General features: G+C 43.3%; 1 protein-coding gene across 1 annotated transcript in view; it reads right to left on the bottom strand.

Annotated features, from left to right (window-relative positions):
- The window catches only part of MNAT1 (MNAT1 component of CDK activating kinase), a 156,118-nt gene that overhangs the window by 117,970 nt on the left and 26,087 nt on the right, over positions 1 to 12,061 (bottom strand). The window contains exons 4-5 of the mRNA XM_066608206.1: positions 10,820 to 10,923; positions 8,899 to 9,039 (exon numbers count right to left, since the gene is read on the bottom strand). Coding sequence (XP_066464303.1) covers positions 8,899 to 9,039; positions 10,820 to 10,923 — 245 coding nt within the window. The remainder of the gene's footprint in view (positions 1 to 8,898; positions 9,040 to 10,819; positions 10,924 to 12,061) is intronic.

Raw genomic sequence — 12,061 nt, forward strand, 5'->3', positions numbered from 1 at the left:
TATATATACACATACACACGCACCTCTTCTGATCTATTCCATTTTAGCCTGAGGAAGAACCCTGTGTAGGTTCAAAAGGTTCTCTTTTTTATGTATTTTTGTTAGCCATTGAAAGGTATCATATCTACAATATTACTCATTTTTTCTTATTGAGAACAATCACATTTTGCTCTAACACAGTTCCAAACTTTTTTTGCTTTACATGCCTATGTCATGAACCGCCCCTTCAGGACCACCACTAGTCATTACAGGGCTACCAGGCTTACCTGAAATGTTCCTCTAATGTTAAAAATAATATAAGGTCTCCAAGAGCCTTCAAATAGTGCCTGAAAGCCTAAATATACTGTCCCATTGGACACTGTAAAAGCCATATTGGGGATAGGAGGAAAAACTATTTTCCATGTTGGGTAAAATAATAAAATTCCTTCCTGTTTTGTAACGGAAATATAATAAATCTTTGTTTTTCTTCCTTTTTGTGGCATAAGATGCAAACTCTTAATAATCTTATTAACCAATACAATAACCAGCTTTCCTTCTGCTCAACCTGCATCTGCACTAAAATCTTAATTATATATATGAAAAATAAGATTAAATTGTCAGCACTTCCAACCTCGACTCAGATGAACACTTTTAATAAAGAGATGGGTGTTAATCACTGTTCCAGTCTTCCAAAATGAAGATCTTTTTCTATTTACTCTGTAATTCGAGATTCAACAATTAAAATAGGATTTGAGCTATCTGAACAAATGTACACGATAATAAATTGAAAATAGAAGGCTCTGTTAGAAAAAAATATTAAATATTGTTTAATAACATAGCATTCAAATCAAACTGCACCAGAGGAACAGACTACTGCCAATAAAAGCAACTAAACAGGGATTTCTCCGGTTTCAATTATAATTCCCTTGACTACTAGAATGGGGGAGAAAATATGGTGAAGCTACAAGACGATAGGTTTTATTGTAACAAACAGATCACTCCTAGTGCAAACCCCCATCACTTTTAACCCCTTAACGACCAGCCCATAGTGTTTTTACGTCCTCCCGAAGTGGGCTTTATTCTCTGAGGACGTAAAAACATGTGTCCTGCAGAGAATAAAGCCCCTCGGGCTCTGGACGTGACAGCTCCATGCTGTCGGTGTCCGCAGGTAGCTGACAGCATGGTGCTGTCATCCCGGGCTGTTCGGACCCCCCCTCCCCCGGCATTGCAATCGGCGCTATGCAATGGATAGCGCCGATCACAAAAAAGTAAATAAAACTGCAAAAAAAGTGACATATTCAGCTGCTCCAATGGATCGGATCCATCGGAGCAGCTGAAATTACTCACCGCGGTCCGCCGCACGACTCCCCGCTGTCCCGATGCTCCGGGTGCCATAGCCGTCCTTCTGCGCATGCGCGCCAGGCGGCATTACGTCAGCCGCATGCGCAGATGGCCCGGCGGCGCGGGAGACTTAAAATCTCCTGGCTCCCGGCTCCTGTAGGTAGCTTGGAGGCAGGAGATGTCAGCGGGCACCGTGGTGAGCGGTCCCCGGTACCGCGATCGCTGGTATCCAATGGATAACGGCGATCACGAAAAAGTAAAGAAAAATGTAAAAAAAGAAAAAAAAAGTTTCACCTCCCCTCATGGATCGGATCCATGAGGGGAGGTGAAAATACTCACCTCAGGTCCGCCGATGTCCTTCGGCCGGTGTCGGGACCTCCCGCTGGCTTCTGCGATGTGCCGATGTGGCGCGCATGCGCAGAAGGCCGGTGAGCCCGGCAAATTCAAAATCTCCCTGCACCCGGCTGTCACAGTTAGCCGAGTGCAGGGAGATATGACTGGGGACTGCTGTATGCGGTTTCCAGTCATATGATCACCGTTATCCATCGGAAAACGGTGATCATATAAAGTTAAAAAGTCAAAAAAAAAAAAAAAGGTTAAAAGTTAAAAAAAAGTTTAAAAAGTTAAACTTTCATCTCCCCTTTCGGATCGTATCCGTAAGGGGGATGAAATTACGTACCCAAGATCCCGGATTTGTTCCCTGATGGGATGTTGATCCGCGGACCTTACCCCAGCTTCGGCGCATTCGCCCGTCAGCATGATGGCGGACGCATGCGCAAAAGTGAAAGATTGCCCAAGAAATGTAAAATCTCCCTGCTGCTGGCTACCAAAGGTAGCCAAGAGCCTGGAGATGTCACGGGGAGCCGCGGTATGCGGTTACTGGTCACGTGATCGCCGTTATCCAATGGATAAAGGCGATCACGTAAAAGTTCTTTAAAAAGTGGCAGTTTCATCTCCCCTCACCGATGCGATCGGTGGGGGGAGATGAAACATCTTCTCGGAGGCTTCCGCATTTGAATCCAGATGCAATTATCCTCCATGGACCCTTCCGGCTTCTGCGCATGCGCCCGCCGGCAAAATGACGGACACATTCGCAGGAGCCGGGGAGCCCAGGAAATTTTAAATCTCCTTGCTCCCAGCGACCAATGGTCGCTGAGTGCTTGGAGCAGTGACCGGCGGCCTCGCTGAGCGGTCCCCGGTCACGTGATAAAGTAGCGATATAACATTAGGCCGGTCACACATGACCGGAGAGGAATTACGGGTTCTGCATGCGCTTGATCAGCGGTAATCCACGGATCAATCACATGCATTGGATTACACAATTCCCCCCAATTAGCGGGTCGGAATTACGGAATCCACTCGCAGAAACAGAACACAGCATGCTATATTTTACTGCGGATATCTGCGACCTAGAGCCCATTGTGCTCTACGACGGCGGATATGCTCGCAGCCCATGTGCAAATACATTGTGTATGAGCTGCGGGTACCCAGGTCATCGCTAAGCGACGGCGCGGGAACTGCAAACAAAAAAAAAAGTACTGAGCATGACTGCCTGGGTGAGTAGGCAGTTATGCGCAGTACATTACGTGGCTGTACGCAGGGTCACAGCCGGGCTCACAGCTGGAATCCACAGTGGGCCCCCGCAAGCGGATTCCACCTACGGCCGTGTGAGCCCTGCGTTATTCAGACCGCTACCTGTAATCCGTAATTTACAAGAAGCCCCGGGAACGCTTGCCTTCATGCAGTTCCAGGAGCACCTTGTTGAGCGCCTTCTCTGTGAGACCGCCGCACCGCAGCAAGATTACAAAGCCTCACAGAGGGCCACTTTTTACACCCCATCCCCACCGCTGAGGTCACGAAATACCCCCCAAAATACATGAGAGGAGGGGGGGATACCCGGTTTTCTTGCCCCATGTGCCCAACCCAACCAGCCTCCGTAATTACCCCTGTCTTCGGACATAAAACGCAGTTTATATTATTACCTTTATCTAATATTTAGGGAATGCCAAAAAATGGGGATGGCGGGGGTGGGGTGGGGGTGGGGGATTATTTTTAGGAAGTCAATTTTTTTTCCGTATAAGTGGGCAATGGTGCCTGGAATTTATTCAGTTCTGCCCTGAAATCCAGCGGGCATTCCCTCCATTATGGGCCTAGCCATGTGTCCTGTAAGTAGATTAGGGCCACAATGGGTATGTTTCTGAGCACGGGACAAACGGGGGTATCCATTTTGGGGTGAACGTCTTCATTCCTATGTACACTGTACAAAAAAAAAAGTTTTTAAATTGACAAAATTGCCAAAAAAATGAAAATCGTAATTTTTTCCTTTTGCTTTGCTTAGATTCATTCAAATACTGTGGGGTCAAAATACACAGTACACCCCTAGATGAATTTGTTAAGGGGTCTAGTTTTCAAAATGGGGTCACTTGTGGGGGTTCTCTATCGTTTTGGCCGCTCAATGGCTCTACAAGTGGGCAATGGAGCCTGGAATTTATTCCGTTGTACCCTGAAATCCAACGGGTGCTTCTTCCATTATAGGCCTAGCTATGTTTCCTTTAAGTAGATTAGGGCCACAATGGGTATGTTTCTGAACACGGGACAAATGGGGGTATCCATTTTGGGGTGACCCTCTTCATTCCTATGTACACTGTACAAAAAAAAACAGTTTTTAAATTGACACAATTGCCAAAAAAATGAAAATCATAATTTTTTCCTTCTGCTTGGCTTAGATTCATTCAAAAACTGTGAAGTCAAAAAAGTCATCGTACCCCTAGATAAATTCGTTAAGGGGTCTACTTTTCAAAATGGGGTCACTTGTGGGCATTCTCCATCGTTTTGGTCACTCAATGGCTCTACAAGTGGACAATAGGGACTAAATCTCCTTCAAGCAAAATTTCTGATCCGAAAGCCACCGGTTGCTCCTTTCATTTTGGGCCCCATTGTGCATCCAGACGTAAGATTAGGGCCATAATGGCTATGTTTCTGTGCACGGGACAAACAGGGGTATCCATTTAGGGGTGCAAGTCTTCATTCATATATGTGCGGTACAAAAAAAACTGCTTTTGAAATGACAGAATTACCAAAAGATGAAAATCGTAATTTTTTTCCTTCGGCTTGGCTTAGATTCATTCAAAAACTGTGAAGTCAAAAAAGTCATCGTACCCCTAGATAAATTCGTTAAGGGGTCTACTTTTCAAAATGGGGTCACTTGTGGGCATTCTCCATCGTTTTGGTCACTCAATGGCTCTACAAGTGGACAATAGGGACTAAATCTCCTTCAAGCAAAATTTCTATTTCGAAAGCCACCGGTTGCTCCTTTCATTTTGGGCCCCATTGTGCATCCAGACGTAAGATTAGGGCCATAATGGCTATGTTTCTGCGCACGGGACAAACAGGGGTATCCATTTAGGGGTGCAAGTCTTCATTCATATATGTGCGGTACAAAAAAAAACTGCTTTTGAAATGACAGAATTACCCAAAAAATGAAAATCGTAATTTTTTTCCTTCGGCTTGGCTTAGATTCATTCAAAAACTGTGAAGTCAAAAAAGTCATCGTACCCCTAGATAAATTTGTTAAGGGGTCTACTTTTCAAAAGACGTTAGATTAGGGCCATAATGGCTATGTTTCTGCGCACGGGACAAACAGGGGTATCCATTCTGGGGTGCAAATCCTAATTTTCATGTGTACTATAGAAAAAAGTCCTGTCTTTAAAATGACATATTTGCAAAAATATGAAATTTTAGTTTTTCTCTTCTAAATTGCATTGACTCCTTAAAAAAAACTGTGGGGTTAAAATACTCCTGACACCCCTCAGTGAATACCTTAAAGGGAGTAGTTCTTAAAATGGGGTCACTTGTGGGGGTATCTATCATTTTGACTCCTGTGAGCCTTTCCAATCTTGGTTTGGTGTAGGAAAACAAAGTGTTCCTCAAAATGCTGAAAAGTAATGTTAAATTTGTACGTCTCCTAAATGGTTAAAAAAAAAAGTTTTTCCAATGTGCGCCAAAAATAAAGTAAATGGATGGAAATATATATCTTAACAAAAATTTCTATATTATGTTTACACATATTTGAGATATTGCAGTTGGAAATGTGAAAAATGACAATTTTTTCAAAATGTTCCCAATTTTGGCGCTTTTTATAAATAAACACAAATTCTATCGGTCTTTTTTTTCTGCCTAGATGAAGTACAACATGTGGCGAAAAAACAATGTCAGAATCACTTGGATATGCAAAACCTTTCTGGTGTTTTTCCATGCTAAAGTGACACGTGTCAGATTTGCAAAATTTGGCCTGGTCATTAAGGCGCAAACAGGCTTGGTCACTAAGGGGTTAATATCTTAAATTGCACCATTATGCTCAAGTTAATGACCTTAAATGGTCAATATCTACTAGGTGCCAAGACCGGTAGTATTGCACCTTGACGCCACTGGAAGTTAGGGGTTTGACAGGAGGAACGCCCCTGTCACACCCCCAGCTCCCGATAGGGTCAAGGCTGGGAGGTCCTAGGAGAGTGTGCATTGCTTTTAGATGGGCATGCTGCCTTAGGGTGAGGGTTCCTTTTCCACTTTGGCAACATTTACAGCTCATAATCTAAGCCTGTTTACAGGTAATAATCAAACCCTAAGAATAAAAAAAGAACTGTCACCCTAAGCCAGCAGGGCCGGCTAAAAGCAATGCGGACGCTGCACATCTGACTCACTGCTGCCACCTGCAATCTTACAATGACATCGCTGGAAAGGGGGGGGGGGTGCTGCTGTCACGCCGCTGGGGAATGGCCTGCAAGCTAGGGTCGTGTGGCTGCAGCGGGGGGGGGGGGGGTAGGGGGGGGGGGGGCGGGCGCTCTATGCTGCACCAAAGAAGCCTTCCTTAGTGGCCCGCCAGGACCTGCAGGGCAGCCAACTGTTCAGCCAATCAGGTACAGGGAGCATCACCCCCCCCCCCCCCCTCTCAATCTTGTTTACACCAGGACTTCCAGGTGGTGTCAAGATCCAATAATACCGCCAAGACCTTACTAACTATGGGATTTAGAACTACAATTCGTAGAATGTATACAGTTTCTAGAATCAAGCTGGGAAGGACATTTAGGGGAAGTACTGTGAGGAGAGCAGTCTGTCAGATGCTCCAAGTCCTGGCAATGCTGATTGGCTGAGAGCACTTGACTGTGCCCTCATTACAATGCTCCTCCCAAAAGTTCTTTTCAGAGGAGTCCCAAGCTAAATATACTGTCTTCAAAGTCTTATTCTGGCATCTGTATTGTTCCAGGTTCCACTGCCTCATGACCAAGGCATTTATAACAAGCAGAGACAGGCAGGCATTGGAATAGGATGTATACATGACATTCATGTTGCTATCTATAGCGACATAAAATGTCAACAAGCACTGCCTGTCCTAAAAACCACAGAAACTGAATTTCACTGCATACCCTATTTCACAGATCATTACTTGTGTTGCTTTATTAGAGCCACATGATATGTTTATATAAGTGATGTATTAGAATATTGCAACTATTGCTACTGGGACTTTTACTACGTTTGTGTGGGCACTTCTGCAAGTGCTACATCCGTATTGGCAGAACTTTAGCTGACATTTGTATAGGCACTAGCTGCTTCCTTTTTATGTGCACTACTTTATCCATACAGGTAACACAGTAACACTTCTGCTTTAGCATTCACTGGATAACACAATACAGCATATGCTCCGTCAGAAGCCTGGCAGTCGCCAAGCATAGAAAGAGTTTGGTCAAGGGAGTCCATTTTTATTGGTTTCAGTGGTGTAGATTTCAGGACCACCGAAGCAAGGACGACGGGAGAGATAATGTCACAAGATCTCCATTGTAGGAATTCAATAATACACAAAAGCTTTTTATATGGTAGAGTGGAGCCCAGTGGAACGGGTAATTGTAAAATGGGGAAAGCCACGAAGAGCAGCGACTACCTGAGTACTATTTTTAATTGTGTAAACAAATGATCTGACTGCTCAGCAGCTAATGCACCTCAAAATCAATTAAAAGCAAAAAGGAATGCCATGATTGACCAGAACAGCTAAAGTACACTGCATTCTCCGATTTCCACGTATTTACGCTTCTAAATATATGTCTCAGCTGATATAATTGCAATTCAAAACATAGTCTACCTTAATAACAACCTGTATACTGAGTTTCTGCACCATAATATTAGATAATGAAAAGGGGACCAAGACACCTTGTATGCTGGTCATCAGAAACTGAGAGAAGGTGGAGACATCTTCCCTATGGAGAGATGGGAATAACTGGTCCTCCATTACATCATTGGCTGGGGGATACGCTGGCGATCAAATATTGTTGCTTGGAAATCTTGTCAGCACATCAACATTTTTGTAAGGAAATTATAGTATTGTACAGGGCCTGCTGAAGCCGATTATCTTTTTGCAGCAGTTTTTCGCACAAAGGCCAGCTGCACACGACTGGGTTTTAATTGCGGAATCTGCGAAAGTCTCCCGCGCGGACGATCAGCAGCATTCCACACCAGTTCAAACTAATAGAGCATCTGCATGTGACAGAGCAGACAGAGACTGCGATTTTCCGTTAGCGGGAGGAATACAAAAAAAACCCAAAAAAAACCGCAGCACTATTTTTGCGCGGATTCCGTTCGGATGGTCGTGTGCAGCCGGCCTAAGTAGAAGGAGTTCCCTCCAAATAACATTCATATAGTATTCATCCCTCTTGGAGTTTCCCGCTTTGTCGCATTACAACCTGGAACTAAAATAGATTTTGGGGAGGTTTGTACCATTTTATTTACACAACATGCTTAACACTTTGAAGGTGTAAATCATTTTTATTATAAAAACACAAAAAATGAAGACAAAAAACTGAGAACTTCGATGTGCATATGTATGCTCCCTCCAGGCAAAACTGCTCCAAGTCCTTCAAGTAGGATGGGTTGCATTGGTGTCCCCTTAGACCCTTCAAGTGTCGCTTTAGCAGTATGTTTTGGGTCATTGTCCTGCTGAATGGTGAACCTCCAGCCCAGACTCAAATCTCTAGCAGACAAACAGGTTTTCCTCAGTAACTGCCCTGTATTTCATGCCACCCATCTTTCCTTCAATTGTGACCAGTTTTCTAGTCCTTGCTGGTGACAAGCCTCCCGATAGCATGATGCTGCCACCATCGTGCTTCACTGTGAGAAGGGTGATCTTGGGGTGATGGGAAGTGTTGGGTTTGCACCACACATAGCGTTTTCCAAAGTTCCGTTTTAGGGTTATCTGACCAGAGCACCCTCTTTCATGTGTTTGGGAAGTCTATGATATTTGGTGGACTCCAAATGTGTTATCTTGTGTTTTTGTTTAAAGGGGTTGTCAGTGTAGTTTTTTTGTCCCCCATGCAGTAAAATAACTACCTGGCATATACTCCCTTCTCATGGCTCCCTGCGGTGTCCCACACCACTGATTGTTGTTACTTGGCAGTACATATGAAGTCACATGACAGCCAAAAATCAGTCAGATATTTTTCATAAAAACATTCAAGCACTGCTGTTACTATAGTTAGATAACTCTGGAATTGTGTCAAACATGAAATAAAGAGGTGAAAGTGTGTTGTTTACCAGCTTATCCAACAGTTCCTGCTTATTCTTCCTTTTCATCAGCTGCTGAAGCTGCTCTTCCTTCTGCAGAAGGATCTTCCGCTGCTCATTTTCATGTCTCTCCATTTCCAGCGCTTCCTCCAATTCCTCCTGCTCCCTGGTCTAGAGGGAACAACATAGAGACCTAGTCAAATGACATTTTACAAGACTAGTAATAAGTGTTCCTTCATCATCTGGACAGCTAGTACCTCTGTAATGACATGTACTGTATAAAGTTTCTAAAATAATGAAGTCCAGGCCATTGCTAAAATACAGTATATGGAAGTTGTCTGCAGCTACAACTAAAGAAAGGCTCATGAGGGCTAAAAAGAAGAAAGTCATCACATTCATAACCACAAATTTTTCTCCCTTCCTCTAAAAACATTTAAAATGGTTATCTTGGATAGGCCATCAATCTCTGATCGGAGGGGTACGCAGCCCCAGACACCTGCCAATCAGCTGATTGAGGACACCATGGTGCTGCCTCTTCAATGTTTATATCTGAGCACAATCCTGCCAGCGCTCAAAACACTGTCTTTTTTTCTTTAGTGGTCGCTTTAGGTACTGCAGGCTTGTTTCATTTAAATGAATGGAAGAGCTTGAAGTACTCAGAACGGACACTATAATATAAAAAGATGACCAAGCCCTGACAGGATCGTACTCAGATGTAAATACTGAAAAGGCCAGAGCACTCACGCAGCAGCCCCTTCTGCTGATTGGTGGGGGGCTGGAGTTGCAGATCCCCACTGATCAGATATATATTGATGGCCTCCCTGGTGGTAAACAACGTTAATTTTAAGAGTTTTATTTAATTATGAAATAATCATAAATGTAAACTTTATATTAACTTTCTTTTTAATAAAAAAAAAAAAATATATAGCTTTCTTCACTATTATGAACTACGGGAATGATCTTAGTATCATTTAATGACACGTCAATCAGATGGAAAGTGGGAATCCCAACTAAAGCCTGAAACTAACAGTTGAGTGCATTTGATGGGTGCTCCCATTACAACCTCTTTCCATCTGTCCTATCAGAGATTGTCCTGAATATACAATCCCAATCAAGTCCCATTAGCCAAAGCAGAGAGCAGCAACAAAATAGGTCTGGAGGACTCAGTGTGAGCCTTCGGGCTCTTTCACATGGGCGTAAAAACTCCCAACTGGGATGCGCATCGTATCTTGGCCGGCCGGGAGCTTTTACGCAGCGGGAATACGCCCATCTGAACTCATGCACTGTAAACCAATGCATCAGATGGGCAGCGTTTATCAGCCGACCGTAAAAGCCCGGCCGATATATGCTTGTTTGAAAGAGCCCTACACCTGAATGGGTGCCATGCAGCTACACAATAATCTTGCAGAAGAAATGTGTGGGAAGCCTGCAGTTTCCCCTGATCTCCAAGGCTTTTAGCTGCAGGACCCACAGTGAGTAGTGGATTGTCAGCAGGTCTTCATTTAAAAATGCAGAAGAACACTTTCGCTGTAGCCATTTTTGTCTGCGAGTGATGGAGATCTTGAAACTCATATCACATGAGAAAGAATATCTTTACATCTATGTCCAACTGTATCCTACAAGGGTATATATTCTGGACAAGTTCTTTACACTCATTTGATCAGAAGAGACCAGAGGAGTTGAGAAACCCCTTTAAACCCACTTAGTTTTGACTTGCCACTACTAGATATAAAAACTTACCTTCGCAAAAAAAAGGAATGAAGGGTAACTCTTCTGGCTGTATCTTGCATACTAAATTCTAAGACTACTATTCACCTCCGTCTACTGCAGTCTATTACATTGTATACAGCATTTTGAGCAATCCGCACTCCTTATACTCAGATCCTGAACTTGGTCCATAATAGACATAAAATACTGTTCTGCTCCCAGATGTGTGTGGTACAGCACTAACCAGTTTTATCTTGTTTCGCTGAATTGTGTCCTTGTTTTGTTTTTGGTAGTTGTCCATTTTTCTTTTTGTGTCCTCCAAATCCACATTGTTGGTCAGATTAAATACTGTCCAAGAGGGGAAAAAAACGAGAAGAAAATGTTTAACCACATGAAAGAGAAAACTAGAAAATAAAAACCCAAACATTTCTGTTTCTGAGTAAACATCAAATGTGCTGTATTAATAGAAGAAAGTGGTGGAAGCTCAACAATTCACAAGCTTTACGGGATGTTAGACTTCCAGAAGAACACAGCATTTAACACACACTCAATGGCCACTTGATTAGAGGCACCTAAGCGTTCATGATTGAAGCCTCTCTGTAGATAAATTAGACACGTGACCCCGCAGTGCACATAAGACCAAGTGAGCACGTTTTCCGTAAATTAATTTCAGTGTGAATCCACATTAGAGTAGGAACATTGAGTGAACTGAGCAACGCCCAAGAGGCCTGGTCATTGATGCTAGATGAGCCGAGGTCCGTGTTCTAAAAACTGCCAACCTTGTGGGGTTTCCTTGTTTAGAGTATACATAAAGTGGTGTGATCGAGTAATAACATCCAAACAAAGGGGTTCCTGTGGATGTAAACAACTCATTGACTAAAGGGGTCAGAGGAGGAAGTAAAGAATTGTTCTAATAAACAAGCGGTGCACAATCAAGCAAATTGCAGCCAAACAATGCTGGTGCACTATTATGTCCAAATGCACAACTCGTTCTTTAGCACATAAGGGGTGTAACAGCAGATAATCGGTTTTAGTGCCATTGTTGTCTGAGAGAAACAGAAAGGTGAGCTTCAGAAATTGGATCACTGAATAGTGGAAAACCATCGCCTGGTCAGATGAATCCAGATTTCTGTTGCACCATGCTGGCCAGAATTTGGTGTAGCATGAATCGATGAACCCTTCCCTTCAGCTGTTCAGAACCCTCATCTAATTTGCAGCAACTGCAAGAAGCTATGCTGTCCGCATGGGCCAATATTCCTGCAGGACTATTTCAAAGCCTAATCTATGCCACAACGCATTGCTGTGGTTCTGAAGGCCTAAAACGTGCAAAGCACTACTAGGTGTCTTTAGTAAAGTGGCAATTGAAGGTATAATATAGTAAACTAGAGAAACTGTGTAATAAATCTCTACTAATATTACAAGGTTTCAATTTCCTACATTCATAAGAACTGCAAACTCTTTTCGCTTAAAAAACCCTGTACAATAA

This window comes from Eleutherodactylus coqui, chromosome 6, assembly GCF_035609145.1.
Source record: "Eleutherodactylus coqui strain aEleCoq1 chromosome 6, aEleCoq1.hap1, whole genome shotgun sequence".
NCBI classification, from domain to species: domain Eukaryota; kingdom Metazoa; phylum Chordata; class Amphibia; order Anura; family Eleutherodactylidae; genus Eleutherodactylus; species Eleutherodactylus coqui.